This window comes from Cupressus sempervirens, chromosome 6 (genome assembly GCF_028749045.1).
Source record: "Cupressus sempervirens isolate cs-2001-9-10 chromosome 6, ASM2874904v1, whole genome shotgun sequence".
Classification (NCBI taxonomy): Eukaryota; Viridiplantae; Streptophyta; class Pinopsida; order Cupressales; family Cupressaceae; genus Cupressus; species Cupressus sempervirens.
Window position 1 is genome coordinate 681,754,724 of NC_143123.1, and position 13,118 is coordinate 681,767,841.

General features: G+C 35.1%; 1 protein-coding gene across 1 annotated transcript in view; it reads left to right on the forward strand.

The window, feature by feature from the left end:
- Window positions 1-13,118, forward strand: part of HCF136 (photosystem II stability/assembly factor, chloroplast (HCF136)) — a 220,862-nt gene that overhangs the window by 13,892 nt on the left and 193,852 nt on the right. The window contains exons 2-4 of the mRNA XM_089789355.1: window positions 2,795-3,030; window positions 3,115-3,245; window positions 11,364-11,496. Coding sequence (XP_089645481.1) covers window positions 2,795-3,030; window positions 3,115-3,245; window positions 11,364-11,496 — 500 coding nt within the window. The remainder of the gene's footprint in view (window positions 1-2,794; window positions 3,031-3,114; window positions 3,246-11,363; window positions 11,497-13,118) is intronic.

Below are 13,118 nucleotides of genomic sequence, written 5' to 3' on the forward strand. Positions count from 1 at the left end.
TCTTTTTAGTCCCAGGATCGAAGGTGAAACGGTCTATTATGCGGGCTCTTCATGATTCACCCATAGCTGGTCATCCCGGGTACTTTAAAACATATAGACAGGTGCGGGAACGGTTTACATGGAAAGGACTCAAGAAGGATGTATTGCAGTATGTTCGTCAGTGTCCTGTTTGTCAACAGAATAAACAAGAGCACACATTCCCAGCAGGACTCCTACAGCCACTTCCTATCCCAAATCAAAAGTGGGAATGCATATCCATGGATTTCATTACAGGGTTGCCCAAGGCTCAGGGACACGATTGCATTTATGTGGTGGTGGATAGACTAACGAAATATGCTCACTTCTTTCCCATCACCACTACTTATACAGCAGTACAGGTAGCTGAGGTATTCTTCAGAGAGGTTTTCAGGTTACATGGGATACCCCGCAGTGTTGTCAGTGACAGGGATAGTAGATTCTTGAGTCATTTTTGGCGGGAGGTGTTCCGATTATGTGGCACTGAGCTCACACCCAGTACTAGTTATCACCCACAGACTGATGGACAGACGGAAATAGTGAACAAGTGGGTGGAAGGCTACTTGAGAAATTACGTGGCTGATCAACAGAAGGCATGGGTAAGATGGATTTACTTGTGTGAATATTGTTACAATACCACTTTTCACATGTCTATTTAGATGACACCTTTTCGAGCGTTATATGGGTATGATGCACCGAGCTTTATTGACTTGCTGATGGGTGATGTTCGGGTTCCACGAGCTGGGGGTCTGATTCAAGAGAGTAAGGACATTATTAATGCTCTCCGAGATAACATAGCTCGGGCACAGAATCAGTATAAGCAATATGCAGACTAGAAGAGAACTGAGAGAAGCTTTGAGGTTGGTGACATGGTTTACCTCATGCTTCAGCCTTTTCGGCAATCTACTCTCAAAAAGGGTGGGTCAGAAAAGCTTAAGCCTAGGTATTATGGGCCTTTCAGGATCACCAGGCGAATAGGGGAATTGGCTTATGAGCTTGAGCTTCCCGCGGATAGCAAAGTGTACAATGTGTTCCATGTGTCGCGTCTCAAAAAGGTGTTGGGACAGAATATGGTACCTTCCACGGTGTTACCTCCCTTGGATGATGAAGAGAAATTGATCTTAGTGCCGGAATTCATTTTGGAAATTAGGGAAAAGCAGCTCTGTAGAAGGGTGATCAGAGAATATTTGGTTAAATAGAGAAATCTACCAGTTGAAGATGCCACTTGGGAAAATGAAACAATTTTGCAGCATCCAGCTTTGAGATTGCTTGAGGGCAAGCAATTTCAGGAAGGGCGGACTGTCATGTCCCCTTTTTAGCGACACAATTCCTACAGTAGATTTGGCTATCATCGACTCTCATAGGCAAATGATTTTGGAGAGAGAGTCATCTCGTCGCCAGAAGATTGCATTTTGCTACATCCAGTAAATGGGGCCTACATGTTCTAATGATGAATTAAGATTGCACTTTTAATTTAATAAAGTTATTTAATTTTTTTTTATAAAGTTATTTGATAATAAAAGTGCATTATAATAAGATATTATAAAAGACGATTCTGGAAGCTTCCAGTGACTTCTCAAAAAGTGAATAAATAGAGGACAAGAGGCACCCATTTGCACAAGCGGTTTTGTGGATTCGACTTCTAATTCAGTTGGAGCAATTTGTAGTCATTTGTAGTCATTTGTGAATTGACAGACATTTTTTTAATAGTTTGGCAAATTTATAGAATATTATCTTAATAGTACTGTTTCAGATTACAAAATAAGTGTTTAACGCACTGTCTCAGCTTGAGCATTGGTTTTTAGTGACTTAAATAGTTAGGATCATTACAGGTATCCATCTTGAGAGATTAACTAAATGCTTAGGAACTGGGCCTAACCCATCTCATCCCTACAGCACTTGAACTTTGCAAGTACTTGTATTTTTTGTCAAAGAATCAACAACATTTACTTGAGTGTTAATCTACTTCATTCTAGTTCTCTTGCTCTCGATCATCTTCCCCAAAATGATATTGAATATTCCACATGGTAAACAATACTTCTTGCCAGCAAGTTACACTTAGTGAGTCATAATTCATTATGAATCTTAAAACCAATATTGTCACATAATATCTTTATTAGCCGGAGTACGTACAAAATACCAAACATTAGCTGATTAGCAACCATGACATATTGTTAACTCATTCAACTAGCTATACCTCAATAATAGGGTACAAACATCATTGGGAGATCTTTTTCGATCAACATATCCAGTGGAATACACTATTACAAGTCCTTATATATTCATTGTCGATTTTAAATGGTAACAAATACTTAGACATGAAAGAAAGTAATTGAAGACTGACGCATATATCTCTTAGGACTTCCACTACATGGGCAATGTCTAGTCTAAAATTGACCAAAGCATCAAAACAATGCACCAGTACAGTCGACAGAGAGAGTTTAAGAGTAGTATAAGAGTATTTAAAGTGGTGAGCTGGGAAAGCCTTTTTCCCACTTCGGCATTGTAGGTGAAAATAGAAACAGAGACTTCAACACTTTTTTGGTTGATCTTTGTAGAACTCCAACGTATTTGTTGACAGATTTTTACCAAAATTGTTCTAAACAACTCAATTCACCAGCTTTCTTCAAAATAATAGTAGAATTTACTTTATTTTTCTTAATTCTTGAATCTTATTAAAGAATTCAATATTATTCTTTTTAGTCAGTAAATCAGGTGAATTTTTTTCATGTATTTCTTTACAATTGTTCAATGGCTTAAGCCTTAAATTGTTTACCAGGCTTTCTTCTTGGTACGAGACAAACTCTGTTGGAAACGAAGGATGGCGGTTTTTCTTGGTTTCCACGATCAATCCCTTCAGCAGAAGATGAGGATTTCAATTACAGATTTAACTCCATAAGCTTTAAGGGAAAGGAGGGTTGGATCGTTGGAAAGCCAGCCATTTTACTTCATACTTCTGATTCTGGAGAAAGCTGGGAGCGTGTACCTTTAAGTTCTCAGCTTCCTGGGGACCTGGTAAGGTGCTTTTTATTAAGCTTAAGTTTTATCATGTTGAAGGATCTCGTGTTTGATGTAACTTCAGATTAAATATCCATGCAGGTATATATTCAAGCGACTGGTGAAAATAGTGCAGAGATGGTCACCAATGAAGGAGCCATTTATATAACTTCAAATAAAGGCTACAACTGGAAGGCTGCTGTACAAGAAACGGTTTCTGCTACTTTAAACCGGTAGATTGCCATGTTAATAGACTTTTGCATAAATTTCATTAATAGACCTTTTTGGTTTTTAGAGAGAATGAATGCTACTTTTTTGTTTGAGATATTGACATAATAGAGTTTGACATCTGATATTTATTGCATTGCACATGTGCTTGACACCTGAAATTGTTTCAATCTCAGTCATGATTATGTGTATAGGTGCATGGATAAATGTAAGTGTGCAATATTGGACATCCTTATTGCATTCTATCTGGCTTCTTTATTTTTATATATCACTTTTCACAAGTAAGCTAAAGAGGCCAGACAAGAAACACACTCTCATGGTTCCATGACTGTGCTGTTTGCTGTATTGATTCTAATGCATCTCCATCATAAATTCATATCAATATCCCAACAACGAGGTGATGGCAAGTCCTTGTGTCCAGTCACTGTAGATTGGAAGTAAACATATTTTGTAGACTGCGCTGGAGCTTGTGCAACAAACTTGCAAAGTACGAAACTTTGGGTCAAAAGAGTTTTATCTTCTTCAATACCAAGTCAAATGACTGCCCAATAGCTTGGCTGAATGGATTACCTGCTTTGCTTTTCCTCAAACAGAAATTTATCTTTTATGTATGGATGAGAGGAAAGAGAAGGAATGTTGATGATTAACTTTGCCAAATATTTTATACATTGAAGATACAAAGTATATTTGTCTCAAAAGAGTTGCAGCTTGTTCTGTTACTTGTTAGAGACTACTTTCGTATATTTGTAACCTCAGGAAACAACCTAGGTTAAGAGTTTTGCCTTTGTTTTGGCACCCCCTTTCAAAAGGCTTCATTTTATTTATTTCATGGTTAAGTATATGTCTAAAGGTCTTAAAAGTTTCCTCATTGTGTCAAATTTCCATTTTTCAAGTATACATAGCCATTTGGTTCAAGTCAAACATTTGCACTGGTTTTGCAACTGATGTTGGATCTCAACAGGGTTCTCATAATCTTCCTTGAACCCAACAAATATTTTGTCTTTACATTTCCATTAAGAAGTTAAGTCTTCCATTTAACCAAAGTTACCGATGCTGGTTCTGATGCTGATGCGGGTGCGGGGTGTTGATGCGTGGATGCTTTTTTGGGGGGATTTTGGATGTGTTTGGGTGCATCCATATATATATATAAACTATAATTTATGCATGCAAAGAAATGCAAGAAATATACAAAAATAAACCATTTTTCAAATTGAAATAATAGTAATGTCTAATTAGTAAATTACTCAAGTTCAAGATTCCAATGCAATTCGAATTACAAAATCAAAGCATAGTTCATGGTTCAATGTTGATCAATCAAGAGTTGAGGCTCAAGATTCACAAATCAAATTCAGTCAATCAAAATCATAAGGATTCTCAAAAAAATCCACATTCTCATCATCTTCTTCTGCTGCAACACTTGCAAGTTCATTTGAACCAAATAAGAAGAGAGCCCAGCTGCAAAGAAGATGAGTGGAATGAGCAATGAATGGCCTATACTAGGGCTGTGTTAGGGTTTTGGGGCAAAAAGGAGACGAAATATAATAAAAAAACCAAAAAAACACATGTTATAGTGTCACTTAAGTGACTTGGTGCCTAAAAATCATCGATGCTCCATGGATTCACGTGGATTCTTCATGGATGCTTCATGGATGCTTTCCCAAGCATCTTGTGAGAACCCGTAGGCAGACTCCACGCATCCTGTCCACCTCTCTTGCGCATCCAAACACCTCCGCACATCCTTGCGCATCCACACTAGCATCTTGGTAAAACATGCACGCACCAGTATCTTAGCTTTTAACTCTGTTAGTCTTAAAAGTTGGTTTCATGACCACTGTCAGATCTTGACGGGGTTCTCACAATCGGCCTCGGGCCTGAAAAAGACTTTGCTTCTTAAATTTCAAAACCTTTCAAAGTTCACTCGTTTTTCTAGAAGAGTCACTCATAGTGGATATTTTCACAAGCTCTTTGGGAGCCATTGAGGTTTCTACAACTTGTTAACTTTCTAAAACGTTCCTCTTCAAATGACAAAGACTTCAAAAGACTTATGTTTCCTTCATAAGGTGGTTTGCACACTTGGTTTTGAAACCATTATCGGGAGCCAACAAGGTTTCTACAGCCTTGTCAGGCTCCGACACACTATTAATAATTTTAAAAGCTTCTAATCGAAGAAGAAATGAAAAGAAAGATTTCAAAGACCAATAAGTTTTGTAAGTTGTGACAACTTTTGTAGATGCTGAGGAGGTTTCCACAATCTTATTGACGACTAATGCATGAATCGCTTCATTTCTCCAGAGGCTTTCAAAGGCGAAGAAAGAAAGAAACAAATGAAGACAGAAAGAGACTAAAAGAAGATAAATTGGAGAGTGAGGTTTCACAACCTCTATCAGAATTTGATGATACAACCTCTATCAGAATTTGATGATGTTTAAAGAACCTAGCTAAGCCCCAGCTCTTTTCCAGAGGGCAGATTTGAAAGTTGGCGCCAACAAATGATGACTTTTCTGCATTAATAGATGTCAGAACTAAACTAGGTGAATTTATTATAGATGGTATAACAAAGGAAAAACACCCAATATGGGTCATTGAAAACATTTGCAAACAAATATTGTCACAATCTTGTTTTTTAATTTATTCTACTAGAATATCAGAACCAAACCAATAGAATTCTTCTCCTTTAAGTAAACCACAACAATGAATTCTAAACCACTCGGGATACAGTCATTAGCTGTGTTAAATATAATTATGTTTATTGCAGATCTGAACTGTAGATGTCTTTTAATGTCTTAACTCTTGAATGATATGATTATTGACTAAAATCTTCTTCTTGCAGGTTGTAATCAGAATATGGATAGTTTTCACACTAATCAAATATAGGAATGATGTATAAACAATATTAAGAAATACTGGTTATTATATTCACAAAGCTGAAACTGATTTATTGATCGATCTCCAAGAGGCTTTCACTAATTGATTTCGATGTTCCTCTTAGTCAATTGGATCTGCTATATATATTGTTTTGTGGAGACATGTTAATGAGTGGACGTGTCTCCACAAAGTGGAGGCATGTCTGCTCATTAACATGCCTCTTCATTAGTGCCATTTCATTACCAAATTAGCACCCAATCACTTATTGGGGTTTACACATTAATTTGTACTTAACAAATCTGTGTGTGTTGATAACAAGGTCAATGATCTGTATAGGTAATAAAATCAGATTTTATCTGATTGTAATCTCTGCACTAATGTTCATTTGATCTGATTGTAATCACTAACGATTATGCTTGATTGGGATTATTTGTGGAACATGAAATAATAATCTGCAATGCAGATCACCATTATACTTGAAACTATAAGATATTTCGATCTGGTATGTGGATGATAATCAATCTTCAAGTATTAGTTCAAAAATGATAATATTATTTCAAGAAAATTTAAATATGTATGTGTATATATCAGTATACACAATGTATACTGATATATTTTTATTATTTTATATCATATTATTGATTATTGCTCATATATCTGACTAAAGCTATCATTCTTCAACAGCCCCTCTTAGCTAGGGAAGATAAAGGTCCAACCAAGTATAATCACCTTACTCGTGATATCAAAAGATATCATATGTTTAAGAACATCAAGTCACATGACAATCTTCATAACACAAATATCCATACTATGGTATGTGCATTGACATCAAGTCTAATGATGTCTACCATAATGAATCATGGTATATCCACGGATACACTATCCACCATGATTATCTCTTTAAGGATCATATTGGTCTCTAGCTTATATCAAGTTTCATGATATCTATCAGAATGTCCAAGAGATACTGACTATCATGACATAGCCATGGATATCAAGTCACATGATATCCATCGTGATAGTGAAGACATTGTGAAGTTGTCACCTTACAATTTGAAATACAAGTGTTCATTATCTGAAAGATTGTCACCTTTCAATAATGTACACAAGGGGCCGATAAAGTCATGGAGTCACACACATGACAAAAAGAGTTTACACATTAAACATCCTTTATATATGTTAGTACAAATAAATAATTTGAGAGACAATCTCAATTTTAACTTACATTTTCAATTGTACTAAGTTTATTCCTGAAGTGTTCAACTTGTACTGTGGAGAGAGGCTTGGTCAGAATGTCTTCTATTTGATCACTTATACTAATACTCCAACATAATCATTACCATGTCTCTCACATAGTGATAAGGAATCTCGATGTGTTCTCATCTATTATGGACTATTGGATTCACTAAAAGCTTGATACAACTCTGATTATCACAGTGGATAATTGTAGGATTTAGGGGTTCACCAAATAATCCCACAAGCAAATTTTGAAGCCATACTGCTTCTCTTGCTCCCATAGAATGAGCTTTGTGCAACTGATGATTGCTTCCTGCTGATCCATGAAATCATTGCCGATCATAAATTGAAGCAACATCCTAATGTGCTTTTCCAATTGGTTATGCTTCCAATTCAATCTAAATCAGAGTATCCATTTAGATCTAAGTCTACATTTTTGTAATTAAGACCATATCCAATTGTACCTTGAAGGTATCTCAGAATATGCTTCGTAACAACAAAATGTACCTCTTTTGGTTCACACATAAACTGGCTTAGTGCATTTACTGCATAACATACTCGGTCTTGTGTTGACCCAATACATCAATGATCCAAGTCTCTGTATATAGAGAGTGGGATCTGCCAATTCTGATTCTGCTGCTGATTCCTTCAATTTGTGTAAAATGGTTTCTATGGGTGTTGACATGAGTCTACAGTCCAACATGCCAAATCTTTTCAAAATGTCAATGGAATACTTTCCTTGATTAAGAATGATGTTTGTTTTCTGCGAGTTTTCCTATCCAAGGAAGTAATGTAAAATGCCCAAGTCCTTCATGTCAAATTCAGAAGCTAGGTCATTCTTACATTGAGAGATTAGGTGATCTTCTCCTGTGATTAGCGGGTCATCGACATATAAAATGAGCATTAACATATCACCATTAATTACCTTGAAATAGAGGTTTGGATCTACAAAACCTTAGTCCCACAAGATAGTGATCAATCCTTTCATAGCAGGCTCCGGGGTCTGGTTAAGTCCATAGAAAGCTTTCTTTAATTTGCACACATGTGATTCAACATTATGTATTAAAAAGCCCTTAGGTTGCTCTAAATAGACTTCTTGAATAGTCCCATTTAGAAATACAATCTTCACATCTTTTTGGCCTTTGGACTCTAACTCGGTCGAGTTTTGTCAGAGTCCATGGACTCTCTTGACTTAAAGAGTTCTATGGCCAAGACTCTTCCATGGCCAGCTAAGCTATAAAGTTAAAAATAAGCATTTTAAAAATTTTTAATTATTTTTTGGCTTTTATGATTGTATTGCAATATCAAGTTACAATTTTTTTTAATGGCGATTCCCAATAATGCAATTGAGATAGAGTAGTAAAAAATGTCTTGCTTGTAGTAGGTATAAAACATAGCAATTTGTTTACAAAGCAGATTACAAATAGGATTTCACTAATTTTTTGCCAAAAAGGTAGTGTCATATCATAGACTATAATCACAAAGTCTTGGACCTAGGTATTAAAAATTTAAAACAACACTATCAAATTTGAAATCATTCCAATACAAAAATGCTTTCCTTTTACAGAATTCGACATGTCTAGAACAAGAAAAGAACAGTTTTAAGGTTCATAGAAGATTGAAAAAATAGATGTCTATTAAATTGGCCATTTGACAAAGTTAAAAGATAATGACATTTGAGCAATTATGTAGTTGATACCATTTGACTTGTTGCAGAAAATATCTACTACTTATCAATTGATGAGCTTAGGGGGCTTTCTAATGAATGGTTCATAAGACACAACACTTGGTGAAGATTTTGTAAATGGGGTTGCAAGCAGAGTGGGTTTAACCATGGAGGAAACTCTGTAGTTAAGCGTGCTCGAGCTGGAGTAGTACTGGGATGGGTGACCTCCGGGGAAGTCCTAGTGCTTCACCTATGTGAGCATCACCTAGATCCAATGAGTGCTAAGTGTTCCTTTTATTCTCATGAGAGATGGAATCATGTGTGTATCACTACTCATGATACATGGGTCAATGAATTTGACTAAAAAACTACATAGTTAAATCCTAATAGCAATATCACAAGTTGATATCATTTCAAAAATTCATAATGATCTTTCTACTCTACTAAGAGAAAAACAATTAAGCGAAGAAGTTATGAAATAACTTGCATGGTAGAAGAATATAATACAACTTTTTTTTGTAAACATTTGATAACTTCGAGGGAGCAACCTTGTAGTCCACTTCAATAGAGATACCACCAACAGAATTCAACATGAACATAATGCTCAACATGATGATAATAAGTAATCTATACCTTGTATGATTTTAGTTTAATTTGTTTCCTTTAGAAATTCTCACTGATACTTACGTGATCAATGTAAACTTTTGCATGTGTGCAAAGTAGCTTCTATTTATCTCAAATATTGCATCTTTAATGTTAATTGGCTAAATGATGCATGGAAAATGTTTTAAATCCTTAAAAATATCTGAATATCTTGGGTTTTCAATTTGTTGAATCCTTGCCAAGTTCGAGTCCAAGCACAAAAGACACTTGCTGAGTCCGAGGCAAGTCCAAGCCTTGTATCTATGATTTCAAGTCATCCCTAGGTTTGTCTAGACAACCTAAGTACTTTGTAAAAAATATAATCCTCACTATAGTGTAATGCTTTGAATAATGATTGACTCCTAGTCACATTGCTCAAGACAAACCTCTTCCCCTTGCAATGACAACTCTTAACCTTGACGATTCAACTTGTATGATTCACTTTGTCGATTATTTGCAATTTTTATTAACAATGCTATTTTTTTAGTTTTATGTTGTACTTTAGTGTTATTGATGAATTTTGGTTAGTGTGTTAAGTATTGAAGGCTTTCATGGGTTATATAGTGACACATTAATAGTAGGAATTTACTCATTCCCTTGCAATGGCAATGTTTAATCTTGATGGTTCAATTTCTTTGATCCAATTTGTTAATAATTTGCAAGTTTTATTAGTAATGCCAATTTGTTTTTGTTAAGTTTTATGTTGTACGTTGGTGGTATTGATAAATTTTCGTTAGTATGTTAAATATTGAAGGATTTCATGGGCATCTAATGACACATATTAATAGTAGGATTTTACTCATGTCAATTTATGTCATCTCAAAATTACCTCCAAAAGTAGTCGTTTATACTAATGGCATTTTAATTCCTCATGTATCTTGATAATAATGACAAGTTATGGGAACTCCTATGGTGCACGCACACACACCTCTAAGCATTTGTTAGTAGGACGGAATAGAAAATGTTAACCACTTTGGGCTTTTATCTCTCAAGGTTCTTATGTTTATTTTAAATTAATTTATTAACCACTATGGGCTTTTTTCTCTCAAGCTTCTTTTGTTAATTTTAAATTAATATGCAAATTTTCTTCCTCTAGGCTCTTTTGGTGATTTTTTCATAGGATGTAAATGTATTAGTGAAGGTTGGTTGGTTGCACATAATCCATGGGTAATCAAATTTTTAACACAGTCTCAGTGTATATTTCTCCATTACTATTTGTGGTTGAAAAATGAATACTTAAACCTGACCCATTGATACTAGTGGATGAGATTGGCATGTTGCTTTGATAATAACCAGACGCAGATAAAGCCAACTTCATCTGATTCAGCAAGTAGCTTGGCTATAATTTAGTTTCAAAATGTATTTGATAAGTCTATATGGCATCGTGTTCCAGTTCTTCTATTATATACTTATCGGTAAATGGAGTCAGTGATACTTTTTTGCCATATATTTATGGAAACACCGTTCTACATTGTTAGAGTTAACAACGGAGAGGAAATGTCAACATTGGAGATTCTTGTGTATAAGATTTGGATGCCACATATTAATGTTAAAATGTTGAAAATTAAAATGGAAAGCCAACCTATAATTGCTTTCTTGAAAGCTTTATTCCATCTATGTTATGTTTGATAGTAGTACCATACACTAAAAAAATTCTGGAGTTGAAAATGCAGTTTGATACCTGTTCTAACTTTCTTTCTAATTACTTCTGCAGTACAGTCTCAAGTGGCATTAGTGGTGCAAGCTACTACACAGGAACATTCAACACGGTTAATCGTTCTCCCAATGGTGATTATGTGGCTGTTTCTAGTCGCGGGAATTTCTATTTAACCTGGGAGCCGGGGCAGGTGAATCTTTTAGCCTTCCAATGTCCCTTATGCTTGGAGTGTGGACGCACACCTCACATAATTTTTCTTTCATTCCGGTTTGGTGAATTAACTGAAGATGGATCTAACTAATTTGCACCAGCTTAAAACTTATCCCATGATTACCTCTAATTATTTATTTATTTGTTGACAATCCATGCAGCTGATCCAAATTGTAGTGGATGAAGATATTACTTGTTCTTAATGTTTATAATGCGGAAGATATATAATGTTTAAGGTTGACGCAAAAGTCAGGATGCTTGTATTTGCAAATCTAAAACCTTAATATCAATAATATTAATTTTGAAACATTCACAATTTGCTAGATGGATTTCCCATGAGTTCCTAGCTCATCTACTTGTCTTTGCACAGAAAATGAATTGATTGAATGCATTTATTTCCTCTCACATATTTTTTCCTATGCAATTCTCGTTACTTGAAAAGATGAATTCAACACGTTCATATACTGTTAAATCCACACCTAGGTTCAAGTTTTAAAATGCTCCTAGAGTCCTATAGGGTTGGCACTTGGTCTAGTGATTTCAGCCTCACCATAATCTCTGCAAGTCATCCAGGGCTAAATCACAGAGCTTATCTGGTTTCAAAGGCATTATCCAAGCTAGGAACTAAAAGTTTACATTCAAGTTTTTAATGAAGACTGAAGATCAAATACTGATAGAGAAAGGAAGAAGAGCCACATAATTTATTGACCAATAGCAGTGAATGGTTGATGGAATGTTGTGTGAGGTAAAACCTCTCTCAAATTAGGAGGGGGAGCTCCCTGAGATCACAACCAACCTAAATATAAGTTTAGACAAAAAACTATAGACAATATATTTAATACAAGATTCATTGAGGGGGATTGCATAAATGAGAATAACTGACTTCCTATATGTTTGCTTTGACAACATGCACTAAACTGCTAATATCATGTCATGCAAATAAGATTTTCAGACATTGAACGAAAGAATGTCAATTGAAACAGTCAAACAACAACATTTGGCTGGCTAAACAAAGGGCAGCTATTCAATGTGAACAAGTTTTTGAAAGAAATACAATATGTGATTTCAGAAATAAATAGCTAAGATATTTTCAAACTGATGAGTTGGACATATGTCATCAATAGAAAGCCTGATTTAGTACATTCAACATTCGATTTATTTGATGAAATTATCACTAAAATAAATGTAGAGACAATAACCATTTGAACAACAAATTTAATAGTATAACATCGACTATACTCTTAGAGCTTATGTGCTCAAAGCCTTATGTACAGGTTACAAATTCTCAATCTTTGGGACTTTGAGATGATCTTATTGTAATCCCAAAACACAAGCTCTAAAGGGAAATGCTTAATGGTTGATCAAAAGCTAGAAAAGAAAGAATTTTAGAGAAAATATAATCAGAAAAAAACAATAGAATAACTTGGTCTAACAAAAGGCCCTCCTCTTCATTTGAGAATTGAACATGATTGGAAAAGCCTTCAAAAAGATGTTGAATCTTAACTTTTAATAGAGAAAACCTTTGAAGTTCTTGCGCTTTATTTGTTTTCTTGGTCAACTAGTATAGTTGCAGCACTTCTTTCCTTCACAGGTAGAATTGTT